General features: G+C 38.3%; 2 protein-coding genes across 5 annotated transcripts in view; one reads left to right on the top strand and one right to left on the bottom strand.

Annotated features, from left to right (window-relative positions):
• The window catches only part of SLC38A6 (solute carrier family 38 member 6), a 58,221-nt gene extending 49,515 nt beyond the window's left edge, over positions 1-8,706 (bottom strand). Inside the window, exons 1-3 of one of the 3 annotated variants that reach the window (XM_014868504.3) lie at positions 8,575-8,706; positions 7,330-7,460; positions 5,430-5,503 (exon numbers count right to left, since the gene is read on the bottom strand). In XM_014868504.3, the coding sequence (XP_014723990.1) occupies positions 5,430-5,503; positions 7,330-7,460; positions 8,575-8,679 (310 nt within the window). In that variant the 5' untranslated portion in view covers positions 8,680-8,706. Of the gene's footprint in view, positions 1-5,429; positions 5,504-7,329; positions 7,461-7,716; positions 8,177-8,261 lie in introns of those variants that run through there. The other 2 variants (XM_070513725.1, XM_070513726.1) reach the window with 2 other exon arrangements.
• Positions 8,707-8,787: 81 nt separating this feature from the next.
• Positions 8,788-16,124, top strand: TRMT5 (tRNA methyltransferase 5). Of its 2 annotated transcripts, none has more exons than XM_014868500.3 (5): positions 8,788-8,925; positions 10,300-10,952; positions 12,852-12,976; positions 14,584-15,238; positions 15,610-16,124. In XM_014868500.3, the coding sequence occupies exons 1-5, from the start codon at positions 8,921-8,923 to the stop codon at positions 15,693-15,695; spliced, it is 1,524 nt and encodes a 507-aa protein (XP_014723986.1). In that variant the 5' UTR covers positions 8,788-8,920; the 3' UTR covers positions 15,696-16,124. The 2 variants fall into 2 exon arrangements, with proteins under 2 accessions (XP_014723986.1, XP_070369825.1); XM_070513724.1 differs by having other exon boundaries at positions 8,864-9,150.
• The last annotated feature ends 2,133 nt before the right edge of the window (positions 16,125-18,257 follow it).

Raw genomic sequence — 18,257 nt, 5'->3', positions numbered from 1 at the left:
CTGGGTTTCTGATTTTTCACAATGATGTGTCTTGGTGTGAATTCTTTTACAATTATTATATTGGATACTACGAAGAATTTTTTCAATCTGGAAACTAATTTCCTTCAGTTACACAACTTTTCTTGTATTATTCTGTTGATAATTTTCTTTCCTCCCATTTTTTCTCTTCTCTCTTTGTGGAATTCCTATTATTTACACACTAAGCCCCTGGGCTGATCCTCTAGTTTTCTTATATTTTCTCTCCCATTCTCAAGCTCCTTGTCTTGTTTCTTCCCTAGGAAATGTCCTTAACTCTTTCAATCCAACTACTAGATTATTTTAAAATTTTATTTTTAGCTTCCAGGATTTGTGTTCTCTGAATTTACCCTTTTAATAATTTCTTATTCTTGTTTCAAGAATGCAATATATTCTTTTAGTTCTCTGAAGCTATTAAATATAACTTTTTTTTTCAAGTTTTCATCTGGTTTCTGAAGTATGTTTCCTCTATTCCTCTAAGTTTGTTTCTTTCCTTCCTTCTTTTTTAATAGACTTTATTTTTAGAGCAGTTTTAGGTTCACAGCAAAACTGAGCAGAAAGTACAGAGAGTTCCCACATCCTCCCTTACCCGACACGTGCACAGCCTCCCCTACCAGCAATATCCCACACCAGAGTCATACATTTGTTACAATCAATAAACCTGCACTGACACATCATCACCCAAAGTGCATAGTTTGCATTAGCGTTCACTCTTGATGTACATTCTATGGGTTTTGACAAATGGATAATGACATATGTCCACCAATAGAACATCATACAGAATAGTTTCACTGCGCTCCTGTTCATTCCTTCTTCTTCTCTAACCATGGCAACTACTGATATTTTTACATAGTTTGCCTTTTCAAAAATGTCATATAATTGGAATCATACAGATGGAGCCTTTTCAGATTGGCTTCTTTCACTTAGTAATATGCATTTGTAAGGCTCCTCCATGTCTTTTCATGGCTTGATAGCTCATTTCTTTTTACTGCTGAATAATATTCCATTGTTTGGATAGAGCAGTTTATTCATCACCTACTGAAGGACATCTTCATTGATTCTAAGTTCTGGCAATTTTGGATAAAGCTGCTATAAACATCCATGTGCATGTTTTTGTGTCAACATAAACTTTCAATTCATTTAGGTAAATATCTAGTAGCATGATTGCTGGATCAAATGGGTAACCTCTATACCTTTCCATCATGGTCTTCACAATTGTTCTATCAACATTTTACCTTCCAAATTACAGGACAGATTCTTTCTCACATTTGGAACTTGTATTTGGAGTATGAGAAAAAAGAAAAACGAAAAAAGTCCAGAATAACTCCAAAATTTTTGACCTGAGCCAACTAGAAGGAAGATATTACCATATACTTAGATGAGTAAACAGTGGAAGCTATAAATTGGCAGTGCAAAGATGGAGAGTTTGGTAAATTTGAGATATATATTAGATATCCAACTAGAGATGGCATGGAAACAGCTGGATATGAGCCTGAAATTCAGGGAAGAGTTCCAGGCTGGGGTGTAAATTTTATGATCTTCATGAGCCCATAAGTGAGTATAAAAGACAAGAGATCAGAGGAATATTCCCAAGGGTACTCCACTGTTTAGAGGATGGGGAGATAAAGAGGACTCAGCAGAAGAAGAGGGAAGGGGTATTCAGCAAAATAGGAGGAGAGGCAGGAGAGTGTGAATAAAGTGTCTCACAGAGGAAGGAGCCATCAACTGTGTCAAATGCTGCTGACTGGTCAACTAAGATGAAGAATGAGAAGTGATCACCAGATTTAGCAATGTGGAACTCATTGGTACAGTAATTTTAGTGAAATGATGGGAACAGCCTAACTGAAGCGTGTTCAAGAGAGAATAGGAGGAAGGAGAAATATCGGGTATAGACACCTCTTGTGAGGAGTTTTGCTATGAAGGTATGAAGCATATCGAAGGAATGTGGAGTCATTTTTAAAATGAAACAAATTATAGACTATTTGTAAACTGACAGGAAGAAAACAGTAGACAGGAACAAAGATGATGAAAAAGAGAGAAGGGAAAGAGTGGCTAGAGTGATGTAGGTGAGAGCAGAGGGATCACAGCACAAGCGGAGGGGCTGGCCTTAGATGAGAACACAAGAGTTCATCGAAAGTAACAGAGTATATGGCACAGATGAAAATGGGTAGGCAGAAGTGGTGGCAAGAGCTTATAAAGTTCTTTTATGATTGCTTCTATTTTCTCAGTGAAATAGAAAGTGAGGACATCAGCTAAGAACGAAACCAAGGAGAATGTGCTGAAGGTTTAAGAGAAAGAAGATATGAAAAAGTCATCTCCTAGACAGCAGAGTAACCAAGTGAATGAACTAAAGAAGTTGATAAAGATTGTGTGATAGCATCATAGGTCCACCAGGCATTGGATTATAGTGATATCAACCTGCATAGCTTTGTGTTTTTCTTTAGCAACATTCAGCTGCACAGGCGCATGTGTGAAGTAAGCAGAGTTACATTTAACTAGGGTCGGGGTTTTGCCAGGGGAGTATAATGATGCAAGAGAGGGGCAAGGGAGTGATTGCAATAACACACCATGAAACTTGAACTGGATAAAAGAGGGGAAATATGGACAAAAGAGTGAGGGACGGTGCAAGTGGTAGGATCAATGAATTGAAGTCCTGGTGGGGGCAGAGAATTGTCAGAGTCGGAGTGCTTAAGAGAATGAGTTAGAAAGATAAGAGACAGTGGTGGGCGGAAGGCAGGATTCTTGAAAAGGAGATTCTGGAGGGGATGTAATTTTGGTAATGACAAGATCAATGGTATGACCATGGAAGTAAGTAGCCAAGGGAGGTACGGAATATGATCATTAGAAGACAGGAAGTTAAGGAAATGAAAGTATTAGAAGGATTATAACATGAATATTAACATCATCCAGAATTATAACAGGGGTAACACTGAAGAATCTGAAAGTAAAGTGGGAGCTAAAATTTTTACAAAATGACAGAAAGTGGCTGAAAAGACTATAGGTGATAATAGCAAGGGGAGCAGCAGGTGTTATGGAGTAATGAGATTCAAAGCTGGGGTTTAGGGAGAGGAAGGTGGTTGAGAAGTGGAAATGAGGTGTGAATGGGACATCTATCCCATCTTCAAACTAGTACGAGGGACATGGAAGAAAGGACCACAGGGAAAGCAATGTCCTCAGAGAAGACTTGGAGCAAGAAGGAAAGGAAATGTTCAGAAAAGAGTTGAGGACACAGGGTTTTGCTGATGATTGATCATGAGTTCTAGAGAGCACAGTGGAAGGGTTTCAGGAGTTGGAGAGGAGAGGGAGATGAGGTCAGAAAACGGATGACAGGGCCACATGAGATAAGCCTGGGAAATGAAGGATAACCTAGGATTCTTGAAGTGACTGACATAAATTAAGGTAAATGGTATAATGTCATTAATCGAAATAATCTCAAGGCAAATAATGGTGACAATGCAGTGAGTGTGGGAATCAAGGACTAGGGAGTAGGGACTTGACTGGAAATACGCTGAGTTCTAGAACTCTCATTCCCTCGTGCTGATAGTGATATGGAGGCCAGAAGAAGAGACTAAGGGTTTATTCCCAGGGCAGAGAAGTTTCCCCAAAGAACTGCAATGAGCGAACTCTTTCTGAGCCAGCAGTGTATACAAAACCTTGCAATCCTTAAGGGTTTTGCCCCAATGAAAACTCATAATAAAAGCTAGCATTTTATATACATTATTTCATTCTCACAACAATCCCAAAAGGAAAGGCTTACCATTACCGAGACAAAAGGCTAGAGAGATTAAGGTACGTTATATGCCAGCTCAGCTCCCAAGAAAAGTCCTGATAGACCCCAAACCCTAGATAAAATCTAAAATACCAGAATTTCACGTAAAGAAATCCTTTACTTTTATAAAGATAAAAATTTCTCTTCATCTTTTACCTCCAGGCAAATAAATAAAGAAATTGTTTTGTACAAGACTTCTGATAGCCCTTTCTCTGACCAAAGCCTCTGATCTCAGCACGATACTCCTTCATGACAGTCCAACAAACTGAGGAGGAATTTAGTCACATGCTATTCTCTAGTCTTCTATATATACGTATTTTTTTTTAAAAGCCTACCTGCACAGGGAATTTTACACTGACTGAAGGAATTCACTCAACAGAAGACGTGCATCAGTGTGTACGAAGAACCATGAAGAAGCTAGTTCATGGACCAAGTAAGCTACAAAAATCAAGGAAAAAGAAAAAAGAAAGAAATACAGAGGTTTGCACATTATATGCCCCAAAGTTACAGAAAAGAACAGACAGTGTCAGAATTTTAAAGTTAAATATAGATGAAACTGAGGGAGAGTAAAAAACTAGCATTACTTGGAAATCTTCAGAAATTGAATATTACTTCCAAATAGTTGAAACTAATAAAGCGAAACATTTTAGTTAATAAAGACAGAATTGCCACATAGTTGACTAATGTATTAATCTTTGAGTAGAACCCATAATAAAATAACCTATTAAGATGTTAAACTATCACAATTAAGTAAAAATAATTTTTTCACACAAAGAAGCAAAATTTCAAAACATGTCATTAAAATTCCAGTCAAGTTTCAGCAGGATTTAGATATACTTATTTAAGGCTATTATTCCTGAATTTGGGATGCTGTTATGAACAACTTGTTACTTTGAGATTAATATCACCCAAGCCCCTGGAAAGCAAAGGCATTCATTCATAAACTGGATGGCCAAAGGTATTGGTGCAAGTTACAGCTGTGAACTATAAGCTGTAACTTGCACAAGAATAACCTAGAGGACTTGTTAAAAGTCCTCATGCAAAACTGAACTGCATGATGAAGTTCCAAATGGAAAAAACCCATGTAAACATTTGTATTGTATTAACTGCATATACATCTGTCACTTACAAAAAACTATCTTATTCTGGACTTGCAAGTTGAAATACAAAACTATCTAAGTAAATCAAAGCTTAGTGACCTTGCCTCCCACAATCCCGGCAGACAGACAGGAAAAAGGGAAGGCAGTAGTAGATCTGGGGTGTTCTCCTTGAGGAAGTGATCACCCTAGGAGAAAATATGATCAGAATGAACACCTGTCTACTGCTTCCCCATAACATAAGGTTTGAATGCTCTGAACAGCTTTCAGGTGCTTTGTCTAATCTAATCCAGGAAACTATGTTGTGTGCTGAGGAGAAACGCAGGTAAGAATGCTGGTTTCCCCCTCCCATCACGTCCTTGGATATTCCCCAGTAGGACTGGGTCTACACAGACATATATCCAAGCCTTCTGAAATTCTCCATTTCAACAACCCTACTTAATAATAATGTAGCCTCACTGGAAATTAGATTTAAGACATCCAATCCTGCATGTAGATATAATCTCAAGGGGCTGCTTCATCAAATGAATCAGCATATTTTTACTCACCTGTCTGAATACACATATTAAGCAGGAGATGAACTGAGTAAGAAGCCAGAAGAGCAACTATCAGCAGCAGGAAACTAAAATGTAAGAGTACATGGTCAAACCCCCTAAAAAGTTTCTTTTTTATGGTATTTCATTACAAAACAATTTTTTTTCACATTCAAATGTTCACAGGGACTGTCTTTAAGTAGTTGGATTACAGTCAGTAAAGAAAGAGAGAAGATACTTTTCTGTATTTACCAAATTTTATTTAAATGAAAATATACTGCTTTTAAAACCAAAAAAGAAATCAGAAAGAAACAAACTTTAAAACAAAAACAAATTTTCTCCTTTAGCACTCTCGTCTGCTGACTGCTGGTGCAGCCATTAGATGATCTTGCACTAGTTCCCTTTTATGACTATTTTTTCCTATTCTTAGTCTAAAGAGAAGTTTCAGTGGTGAAATCTCCTTGTCTTCTCCTTTTTCCTTTCCTCCATCCCCCCTTCCAATAATGTGTACCTCCCTGTCATACTTTATCTATAAAACTGAATTGACTGCATTTCCTACCATCTATTAAACACACACAGTCACCAAACCAAACCAAACCAAATGCAGTCAACACACTTCTTATGACACAATTTGGAAAAAGTGCAAGCAATGTAATAATTTGGATTCTCCCACCAACAGTGTGGAAAGAAACAACATGCATGACCCCCTACTCATTCTCAGGAAGATACTGGCAGGACAAGCTTCTAGAGAGCTGCCCCAGTGGAGTGCCCCAACAGCTGAAGAAATACTATCTTTGTGGTGCATTTAACGCTTGTTAATAAGTAGGAAAACTGAAATGGAAAGTACACTTGTCAGGAAACTCACATCGGACACCTTACAAAATAACCGTTTGGTGTCACCAAATGAGAAGTGTGACACGATTCAGTGAGCACACATTCAGCGTACACATGTGTATCAAAGACCCTAGAGTGTAAAACATGATTTTCCAAAGGGAACCAAAAAATAAGTCCTATGACTATGTCTTGCCTAAGGGGTCACATATAGTTTTGAAGTTTTAAAATTATGAAAGTCTGTGAACACATTCCATAATAAAAGCAAGTTGGGTTACTTAAAAATTGATTTGCTTATTTAATTCAAAATAAAGGCAAAAAAAAACACCAGCCAAATGAGACTTTCTCATATTTTAAATTTCCTAGTAAAACAGGTCTGCTTCTACTGACAAAATAAAACAAACATCCATTCATTCTATTAACCATGGGTCTAGATGCTAAGGATAGGGTCCAGTTCTAAAGGATTTCAGAGTTTAGTGGGGAAACTAACTGGCACACAATCATCATAACACATTACAATAACAGCATGAATATAGAAAGCACTATGGGAACACAGAAAAGCCAGGAATATCTTCTATTTTGGGCAAACTGGCATCCGAGCCCAGTCTTGAAAGACGAAAAGGAACAGGCAAAGAACACGTCTAGCCTCGGAAAGGGAAACAATACTGCTTAACAACAGGAGAAGTGGAAGAGATGGAGATGAATGAAAAGATTATGTGCTTTATTTACATTCACAAAATTGCTATTTGTAAGCAATCTGCATGACCGACAAACTTTGATTCACTTTGGACAACCTGACACAACAAATAGGCCACTTCTTAAGGTTATAAACAAATGTGGATCAAGTTTCTATTTTTTTAAAATTAGCCACACTTTTGAATAAAAAAATACAAATTATATAATATCCCTCCAAGCTACAGGCTTGAAACAATATAAGAGTAGCAGGAAAATGCTAAAACCCCAGAAATAATTTAACTAGAAATTGTATAGCACCAGCTTCTGCAGCCTATCTCTTTGCTTCTCAGTATACTATCAAAATGAAAAAAAAAAAAAAAATTAATGGTAGAATAAGAAAAAAACTCACCTAAATCCAAGGATACCAGTATGGGCCATAACATAAGCTAAGCCAAGGATGCCACTTCCCATGATGGCATTCATCAAATTAAATACTGAGAGACCAAATGAAACACCTGGAGAGCTCTGTCTGTGAAACTCCTGTAAGCACATAAATTTAATAGTGTTAAATGTTTGGATGGTGAAGTTCAAATTTCATCAAGAAATGACTGACAGGTTATGGAGAAGGTCTGCAAACCACCAGGCATTGTGTTACACACTAGTTGCTCAACCAGCACTGGTGTCCTTTCTTCCCTTTCCACCTCCCACTAGTGCAGCTCCAGGAATACAGTTTCCTAGGAATATCATCTCCACCAGTACAGAGGCTACGCAGGCTTCAGGAAGAGCCATGACTAACCTTGTGACTGCAAAAGATGAAGATAGGAAGGAATGAGGTAGTGACGGAGAGAAGGGAGATGGCCTCAGCTCACGTGACTACTGAAGAATCCCTGAGTCAGCTTGGGGCAGCTGGAGACAACAGTTGCTCCTGAAATACCAGGACTGCAAAACCAATCGCTATTTATATACTTAATGAATTAAGTTTGCTCCACAGGAAGGATGGGCAGGAATACCTTGTAACGACGATATAATAAACGGAAGCAATTCACGTTGCTCTGGCGAGGACACGCCTGAAAACACCCTCCTCCAAAACAGCATTTGGGACTAAAAACTGTTACAGTCCAGTGATTTGGCTTAAAAAGCCGAGTGCCCACTGCACAGGCTTTAGGGTCAGGGAAGTGCTACGTATTTGTTATCAGGCCAACCTTCCCTCCTTCGCCGCTAAGGATCTCTGTACTGTTTATAGGCCCTCAATGACTAAGTCTAGAAAAGAAAAGTCTTGTGACTCTTGCAAAAATCTCACAGGACTGGTGGAGAAAACAGGAAGCCGACAAAGATACTAACACAGCAGAGAGTTACATGACCCTACGGCTGCTCCACCAGTCGGGTCCCCAGCCTCCACTCGGAGCTGCCTCTCTTCCACCTGCACCTTCCATTCAGCTTTTCTTCCTAGGACCTGTTAGGCCGCTTTCACATTCAAGCACTCCGCCGGATCTCATCTGAATCTCACTGTTGCCTTTGGGCCCCATCCCCCAGGAGTCAGGCTCAGCTTCTCCCCTCTCCCCGGGCCGTCGCCCTTCTTTTCCCGGTCTTATTTGGCAGGCACTTCAGGGAAGCCCAGAGGCCGTGAGCGCCGGGAAGCGCGGAGCCCACTTACGTTGCTTAGCAACGGGCACGACTCTTCCGCCTCCGCCTCTTCAAGCTGCTGGGCAGAGACATACCAGCCCCGCTGGGCGTTGAGGGTCCCCCCGGGCGCCTGCATGCTGCTCGCTGGCGGACTGCCAGGTCCATCTGCCAGCTAATATCCCTGCCGTGTCGTCGTTAGGCGCGCCAGAGGCGGGGCTGCGAGCCCTGCCCTTCCCATTCCCGTACCTCTCTAGGGTGGGGAAGAAAGGAAGGAATCTGCGCGAGCTGCTGACGCCCGCCCCTCGGCGGCGAGCGGTGATGACGTCATCGAGGGCCTGCCTCTCCGCCCGCCGTCCTTTTCCGAGCTGCACCAGAGCATGAGGTGAGGGGTCTAGTCTAGGAGCCCGCGGCGGGGCGGCGCCGGGAATTGAGATGGTGACCTTGGTGAGGTGGCGGCCGCGGTACCCTTGATAGTCCCCAGGGGCTGTGGGTCCGGTGGCCGTACCCGCCCGCCCGGGCTGCTCTCCGCCTCGCGCTGCCTGGGCGAGGAAGCGTCGCGAGGTCACCCCCTCGCCCGGGTGCTGAGCCTCGGTCCGAGTACAGCGTGGTGAGGAGTCTGCTTAATCTTCCCAAAAGCTTTCTGCTAGACCCTTTAGCTCATTTTACAGGTGGGAAACCGAGACTCAGATTGAGTAATTTACCCAAGATGACATCGCTGGGTAACTGCTAGACCCATTTTGAACCCTGTGAAGTTTGTTGCTTTTCAGGGTTCCGGGGCAGGGCGCTTTCCTCTTACAATTACTTCTTCGGTATTCTAGAAGGCAAGCCGAATAACTGATACTGTTAATGGGATGTGCATATAACACTCAGCAAAATCCTCCTCAAGATACTGAAACCTCTAGTTAGAGGCAGGACTTGTGGCAGTCAAGACAAACAACCTAGCAGTATGTTAAGAACACAAGCACTGAAGACAGCAGGCCTGGCTTTCAGTCCTTGCTTAGCCACTTACCAGCAACGAGGCGTCTGGTGAATTAACCTACTTGTGAGCTTTAGTTTACTCACAAAATGAGGGTGCGATCCCACACACCTCCCAAGATTGATCAAGTGTGAAAAGCATTTAGCACAGCGTCTGACACAATAAGCACCCATAAGAATATCCTAGTAGGGGCCGCCCGGTGGCTGAGTGGTTAAGTTCGTGCGCTCCGCGTCATGGCCCAGGGTTTCGCCGGTTGGGATCCCGGCGCCGACATGGCGCACTCATCAAGTCATGCTGAGGCGGGTCCCACATGCCACAACTAGGACCCACAGCTAAAAAATATACAGCTATGTACTAGGGGGCTTTCGGGAGAAAAAGGAAAAATAAAAAAAAATTAAAAGAATATCCTAGTAAATACTGCCCGTGATAAAGTCATAAATATAATGACCGTTTCATTAGAGATGATCCTTTAACGCCAATCTCAGATGTATTCTCTAGAAAATTGTGGGTGGAGAGCTTCATGGAGTATAGGAAGGCTGATGGATCACTAAGCCTTTGTCTTGGCAGCAGGTGGGCTGAAATTACAAATTTATTATTTGCCACTAATAAAAGTCATCCTATCCTGGAAAAGATAGTATACTTTGTACGTGCCGCTAAAAGTTTTAATTAGCAGCATTTAGCAGGTTATTTAAAACAGGATTTAAATTTCTATTCTCAAAACCTAGTGTGAACATGAAGTTAGTTTGTAGCTTTATGGTATTTTCTTAATACTTTTTTTAGGATCTTATGGAGGCCATTTGCATTCTCAAGAAGACTTCTCAAAGTGGAAAACTGTAGAATAACTGAATCAGAATCAATTCCACTAGCTTGGACATCACTGATACAGAAGCTTAGCAGAGCAACTGGTATTTTCTTGTTGGATCAAAGAAAAAGATTCTCAACCATGCCTGAAACAGAAACAAATCAGAGAGACTCTGAATTGTTTGCACCACCCTCTGATGTTCGAGGAATGACAAAACTTGATAGAACAGCTTTTAAAAAGACAGTCACCATCCCAGTGCTTAAAGTGAGGAAAGAAATTGTCAGTAAATTGATGCGATCCCTTAAAAGGGCGGCACTGCAGCGCCCAGGCATAAAACGTGTGATTGAAGACCCAGAAGATGAAGAAAGCAGGCTAATTATGTTGGATCCCTATAAAATGTTTACTAATGATTCCTTTGAGAAAGCAGAACTAGATATTTTAAGACAGCTTAATGTCAATCCACAGATATCTAAATATAATTTGGAACTAACTTACGAAAATTTTAAGTCAGAAGAAATCTTGAGAGCTGTGCTTCCTGAAGGTCAAGATGTGACTTCTGGGTTCAGCAGAGTTGGACATATAGCTCACCTGAACCTTCGAGATCATCAACTACCTTTCAAGCATTTAATTGGTAGGTGTGTTGTAGTCATGTTTTCATACTAGAAATCAATTAGCAAGTTCTAATTTTAGTTTTGAAAATTATTTTTTAAGATGCTAAATTACAAAAGCAGGACATTTTATCATTTTGAGCTACGTACCCTCTCTTTTGAGGGTCATTTTGGAATATCCTTGCCAGAGTCATGGCAAGCTCTAACTATCGTAAAGCTTTTGCATACACAATACATAAGCATAGATTAAACTTGAATCAGTTGCTTTGGCAGTTCGTCATCTTAGTACACAGGACTTTTGGGCCTTCAAGACTGTGTTGAATGCTAGGTTTCATAAATTTGAGTGTTTTATAGTCAAAAGTGCAAGACGCTCATGTTTTCATCGATTGAACTAATTGAGCTTTTTCTATATGTCAGGCACCATACTTTGTTTTTTAGTGCTCCTAGCCTTTTAGAAATGATGCTTGTGTATGTCATACCTCTGTGGGCCCACATTTGAACCTGGGTCCTTTATTTGGTATAAGAAAAAAGTAGGAGACTAATCAGAATTGCTCTTGTCCTTATATAAATATTTGATGGCCATGCATTCTCCAGATTAATTTTTTTTTAATGTAGAGTAATTGTCAGAACTTCTGGGAATGATGTTCAACTTTAAAATGTAGTGCTCAGTATTTTGCGTGGGTAGGATTTCAGAAATATGCTATTATGCGTTTCCTTTGTTTTTATTGATGAAAGGGGTTGATAATGCTTAGTGATAACATAATAAATACTTAAGCAGATCCTTATAATTATGACTGGGTGCAATTGTCAGCTCTAGGCTTTCCTTTGAGCCATTGCCTATCTTACCTCAAACATTCCTTTTGGCATTCCTATTTTATAACCTCTCTTTCATAAAGGAGCACTCACTGATTAAAAGCAAAACATTTTCACACAATGATAATTTTAAAGCTTTACTACAGACCTTCAGAACAGGTTTGTGTTTTTTTTTTTTTTAATTTCATTCGTCATTTCAGACTAATTTTTGTACCTTAAAAATTGAGTTCTGATACCTGAAGTAGAAGAGGATAAGAGCAATGATTGGCTGGAGTTTATTAATATTATCCTATTTAAAATCCAGTATCTAATTATCAGAGAGAAATTAGACAAATTCTGGTTGTATTTCAGCATGTTTATATTATTGAGGACTTTTTACTAACTTACAAATCAAATTCTCTTTCCTTATGCAGTGGGATAGCATATAGATTCTGAAAAATTTTTTTAAACGCTGACAAAAAAAGTAGACTGATTAAACGGTGTCAAAATACCATTTTTGGCATATTTTATTATCTTTGTAGCTTTTTCTGCTCTGGCAAATATTTGACAAAAAGAACAAATAAATGAACATTTAAAAAAATAAGATTCTAAAGAATCTATATTGCTTTTATTTGAAAACATTATTTTGCTAGTATCTATTTCCAAAGTGGGGACATGGATCTCAGGTGCACAGTAAAGCAAACATTTGGTTTGAGGCCAATGGGGACGGCCGGTGTTTTCTGAGACCATTTGTTGCCACAACAGTCCTTACGTCTCTTCTTTTCATTCTTTACCAGTTCTCTATGGTCTAGCTTTTTGCTTATTGTGTATTGGTACATTTGAGGAGATATAGTAGAAAACATGGAAAAATATTAGGTAGACCCGAACTCCTCAAAATTTTTCCTTTAAAAATGTGCCCATACATTTTTTTGTGTTGTATTCGAGGCCATCAGACATTAACTTTAGTAATCTGTTGAAGTTTTAAAATTGCATACTACTTTATACATGTTAGATGCAGTTTTTGTCCATAAATCAAAATACAGTTCATTTCCATTTCATATTTGCAGTTTTAGCTTTTGTTTTGCAACCAGTAGGCAATATTTATTACCAATTCTCATCTTTTCTTTTAGGCCAAGTTATGATTGACAAAAATCCAGGAATCACTTCAGCAGTAAATAAAATCAATAATATTGATAATACATATCGAAATTTCCAAATGGAAGTGCTATCTGGAGAGGAGAATATGATGACCAAGGTATAGAGTATTTTATTGTCTTCTAGTGTGGTATATATCAAGGTTCATATTTAGAGGACAAAGATTAAAAATATTTATAATATCAAGTATTGATGAGAGAATGTAAACATTTATATATTCTGTTGATGGGACTACATATAAACATTTAGAAAGAGTATCTGGTAACATGCTGCAATTTTGAATGGGTACACCCTTTGACCTAACATTCCATTTATAAGAAATTATCCCAAGGATATAGCTGGACAAAATTGTAATGATGTAGGTACTAGGTTCTTCATCATCATTTTTATAATAACAAAGAAACAGAGGAATGGAAACAACCTAAATATTCATCACTAGAGAACTGATTAAATTCTGGTATAACAATACAGTGGAATATTCTATCATTAAAGATTATTTAGCTTCATACTTATTAAATTGCCCATTGACAGGTTAAGTGACAAAATAGCAAGTTGCAGAACAGTATATATACTGGACTTCCATTTTAACTAAATATCTTTGTAAATGTGCACACACATCAAATGTTAACAGTGGTATATTTTTATTTGGTGTAGTTACTGGTGACCTTTGTTATCATCTTTATACTTTTCTACTGAGCACGTATTTTTTTTAATAATAAAAACAAATCTATTTAAAAGAAAAATAATTTAAAATACGTAGGAACAGATTCCTGGTATAAACCACTTTCTCCTCCCCCACCTCGACAATCCTCTGGAGTACTGACTATAATAAACTTTTTTTAACCCAAAAGTCTTAGATAATTATATGTTAATAGTATGTGAAATTTTGTACCCAAGCAGGAAATAGGTTAACTCTTTCCATAATTTGACAAAAATTTTAATAACAAAGGCCACTCTTAAATTGTTACACATACCTTTTAAACAGGACTTTATAAAACTCAGGCGAGAGTTTATGCAGAGTAATTATTTTTTAAGATTCTGAGCCACATGGACTTAGGTGAATATCTTAAGCATATTATTTCTCCATAATTTAATAGTATCAGAATATTAGAATACCATTTACTACACACTTACTGTTAGGCCCGGAGCCAAAAGCTTCAAATATAACAAAACCTAAGAAGCCCACAAGATAATGGTTGCAGATGAAGTAACAAGGAATGACTCAGCAGGGTGTCTGGAGCCAGGCTTCTGACTCTAGAGCCCATGCATGGTCTTTCCCTGTATACCAACCCCCCACTGCCTACTGCTTGTGTATAATGCACGAGGTCTGTTATGGCAAGTAAGATTTGAAAGTGAATCCTTTGGTAATAAGTGCTTATCTCAGCTGACACTAAGGCATAACCTTTAGGTATACCCTGATTGACCATTGTGCATGTTCTTCACTTGGTACTGACCGTTCGAGTAACAGGGAGCATCATTCTTCCAGAGAGAGGATCTAAAATTTCTGAGAAACTTCTGGAGATATTAACTGGCCACACATATATCATAAACACCAGAATTCTAATTACAATGCCTTTAAATGCACTGTTATTTGCTGTTAATAGTTGTAAAGTTAAATGTGTGATTGTGCATGGGTGCTCCCATCCAATACCAGTGACTGGAATTTAAGACTAAGCAGATTAACCAAAAGCATAATACCTTTTTCAGGTTCGAGAAAACAACACCACCTATGAATTTGATTTTTCAAAAGTCTATTGGAATCCTCGCCTCTCTACAGAACACAGCCGTATCACAGAACTTCTCAAACCTGGAGATGTCCTATTTGATGTTTTTGCTGGGGTTGGGCCCTTTGCCATTCCAGTAGCAAAGAAAAACTGCACTGTATTTGCCAATGATCTCAATCCTGAATCCCATAAGTGGCTACTGCACAATTGTAAATTAAATAAAGTGGACCAAAAGGTGAAAGTCTTTAACTTGGATGGGAAAGACTTCCTCCAAGGACCAGTCAGAGAAGAGTTAATGCAGCAGCTGGGACCACTGTCAAAAGAAAGAAAACACTCTGTGCACATTGTCATGAACTTGCCAGCAAAGGCTATCGAGTTTCTCAGTGCTTTCAAATTGCTTTTAGATGGGCAGCCATGCGGCAGTGAACTCCTTCCCGTAGTGCACTGTTACAGCTTTTCCAAAGATGCTAACCCTGCTAAGGACGTTCAGCAACGAGCTGGAGCTGTGTTAGGCATCTCCTTGGAGGCATGCAGTTCAGTTCACCTAGTGAGAAATGTGGCCCCGAACAAGGAAATGTTATGCATCACCTTTCAGATTCCTGCTGCTGTACTCTACAAGAACCAGACCCCAAATCCAGGTGAGCAATTTCTGGGAAATTAAATGTAACTTATAATACCGTTCATGGAGCTTTCTTGGGCTACATTTATATTTTATATTATTTATTAGATTTGGAAATAGGTAAAACTAATTCTAGTTAAGATATTTCAGTTCAAGACCCCTTGCCATTCAATTGAAAGTTTGTACCAATTTCACAAATTTTAGTGTGACACACTGTTCAGTCTAGTAGAAGGCTATTTCATTAAAATAATAAATCCACAGGAATGTTACTATTTCGTGTATAAATTGAGTAGATTAAAAATCTTTAAAATGCCTATATTCCTTGCTTTTTAAAAGCATTTTCAAATGTTAAATATCTTATCTAATACAGGTTTTCTGGATTTGTTACAGAGAATTATGAAGATCCACCTTTTAAACGCCGGAGGACAGATAAAGCCTTTTCAGAAGAAAAAACACAAATTGCTTCAGTCACTTAACTGAAAATGCTTTCTCCATCTCCCCACTAAACTTTTATGTATTGAAATGTAATTTGTATGATTTCATAACATTATACCAGTTCCATGGGTATCATCAAGCTGTAACATTTTTCTTTATTATTACCAGTGTATATCCATCATTTCAAAACAAGGTAGGTAAGTGGGCTTCTAAAGTGCTTTTAAGGCACAGTAGAATGTAAATTATTTTGAAATTGAATTAGATGACAAAGCATCTATACCTGAGCTAAAATACAATATATGTTGACATTACCAAAAGAAACATTCATCACAGCATTTCCAACTCAGAGAAGCAACTGTCAGAAAAATCAGAAAATTTAAACTGGAAATCTCTCATCATAGCAGAATTTCTTCATAAAATAAAAAATGAAAATGAGGCTGCAACCAAAGTAAGTCAAGTCTCCAATAAAGTCAGTCTCTTTTGTAAGCCAAGCACGGAAAGCCATTTACTGACGGTGAGGTTGTTTGAATGCAGCAGCCAAAAAAATGTGTCCAGAGACAGTAAACTTGCTTAAGACTCTGGGCCTTTTAGCAAGAACAGTTGGTCAAAGAGTTGAGGACATTGGGAGCAACATCAGTAATCAATTTGAAAGGTAAATGAGTCCAAGTGGTTCTTTGACTTGGTGAGTTGACAGATGTTACTAAAACTGCTGTTCTTGTTTATTTAAGCATCAATGCTCAGTTTGAAGTTACTGAAGAATTAGCCTCTATGAATTCTGCATGGAATAACTACGGGTGAATATTTTCAAAGTTGAGAAAACAGTAATTCTATACAACCTGAAGTGGAATCTGCTAAGATGTGTTATAAATGATGGTGGCAAAAAAACAGGTGAGGTAGAAAAAGACCTAATTGGACAAATTTACAAAGCTTGTGAAAAATGTAAGGTATTTAAAACCTATGGTTATTCACTGTATTATTCACTAGCACGTATGATGCAGAAAATTTTGACTCTATCATGTTACTGAACCAGTAGTGTCAATGGTAAACAAACTTCATTTGCTTTTAGACTTTAACCATCTTCAATTCCTTGAATTTTGTCAGAAATTGAAGCTGAATTTCCTGACTTGCTTGATCTAAGTTTCATTTGTCTAACAATTATAAAGTTTGATTGCAATTTTTTGAGCTCAGGTTCAAGACTGAAATTTGTCTTAAGAAGAACCACCCTTAAACACTATTTTAGAACACTGAATGGCTTTGGAAGTTAACTTTTGCTAAAGACTTGATAATATTTCTTAAAGATTTCAACCTACCATTACAAGGCAAACATAACTTTAATGAGAAACATATTGCGGTAAAGTCATTTTAACAATTGATGTTTGAATCACAATATCCTGTGTTATACATTTCTCATACTATCAAAAGTCCAAACAAGAGACAAGACTTCCATTTTCACGTAAATTGCCAGTGGATATATTATCTGAGCTCAGCATTTTGGGGACTTTTGTGCAAATGCAAAGGAAGTTTCCATATTTCAAAATCCATTTAACTACAATTGAGCTTCCACCTAATCTTCAATTGGAAGTGATTAATGTACTATGTAATGATATGCTAAAAGGCAAATATCAGGAGAAAACATCTAATAGAATTTTACAAATGCCTTCCAAGTGATAAATACACTCAGTTAAAACCATATGCTCCTGGACTGATAGCAGTATTTGGCAGTATCTATCTGTGTGAAAAGACATCTTTAAAGATGATATGTATAAAATCTCATTACAGATAACCATTAGCAAGTTATCATTAACTGATTTTGATGATAGGAAACACTCAGAATCCCAGTTAAAGGAAATGTTATTCCCTAAAAAGAGGCATTACAAAAAATGTACTCGATATTTTGAATTTTAATTACAAAAATTGTGCCAATTTATTTTATCTTGTTATATAAGTAACTACATAATGTCCTAGATTTTGCCTCTTACCCCACAAAGTCTAAAATATTTACTATCTGGCCCCACAGAAAAAGTTTGAGGACCCCTGATTTAAATCATTTATTATAAATTCAAATGCCTTCAGAAGCCAGGCAAGTAATGTAAATAGAGGAAGGCAATAAATGGTAAGAAGTGTAGGCAAGTAATGAATTGAAGGCCTCAATCCTTTTCTAAAGGCACTTAAAATTGTTTTGAAACTCAACCCAAACTTTCCTCTGCAAGGCCTTGGGTCTAATTCAGCCAGGGATTGCTAGTTTAAAACTTCAAATCTTCTTCCCCTCCCTCCCCTCCAAGTGAGGAGTAGGCCGGTCAGGGGTCAGCAAACTCTCTTGAAAGGGCCAGATAGTATTTTAGGCTTCGCGAGCCATAAGGTCTCTGTTGCTTCTCAACTCCACTGTAGTAGCCCAAAAGCAGCCATGAACTATACATAAACATTGTTCCAAAAAACTGTACTTATGGACACAAATTTTAATTGCATACGCTTTTCACGTGTTAAAAAGTCTATTATTTCTTGTGGCCTTTTTCAACCTTAAAAAAACATAGACACCAATCAGCTCATGGAGCATACAAAAACAGGCAGCAGCTGGATTTGGCCAGGGGTCCATAGTTTGCCTT

The sequence above is a fragment of the Equus asinus genome, chromosome 7 (genome assembly GCF_041296235.1).
Source record: "Equus asinus isolate D_3611 breed Donkey chromosome 7, EquAss-T2T_v2, whole genome shotgun sequence".
In the NCBI taxonomy this organism is placed as follows: domain Eukaryota; kingdom Metazoa; phylum Chordata; class Mammalia; order Perissodactyla; family Equidae; genus Equus; species Equus asinus.
Note: the sequence above shows the minus strand (reverse complement) of the source record. Positions and strands in the feature narration are given on the sequence as shown.

Excerpts from the sequence above, each read along its gene's own strand:
- TRMT5 (XM_014868500.3), top strand. Across the intron at positions 10,953-12,851 it reads ACCTTTCAAGCATTTAATTG|GCCAAGTTATGATTGACAAA; the intron begins GTAGGTGTGTTG and ends CTTTTCTTTTAG. Across the intron at positions 15,239-15,609 it reads GAACCAGACCCCAAATCCAG|AGAATTATGAAGATCCACCT; the intron begins GTGAGCAATTTC and ends GATTTGTTACAG.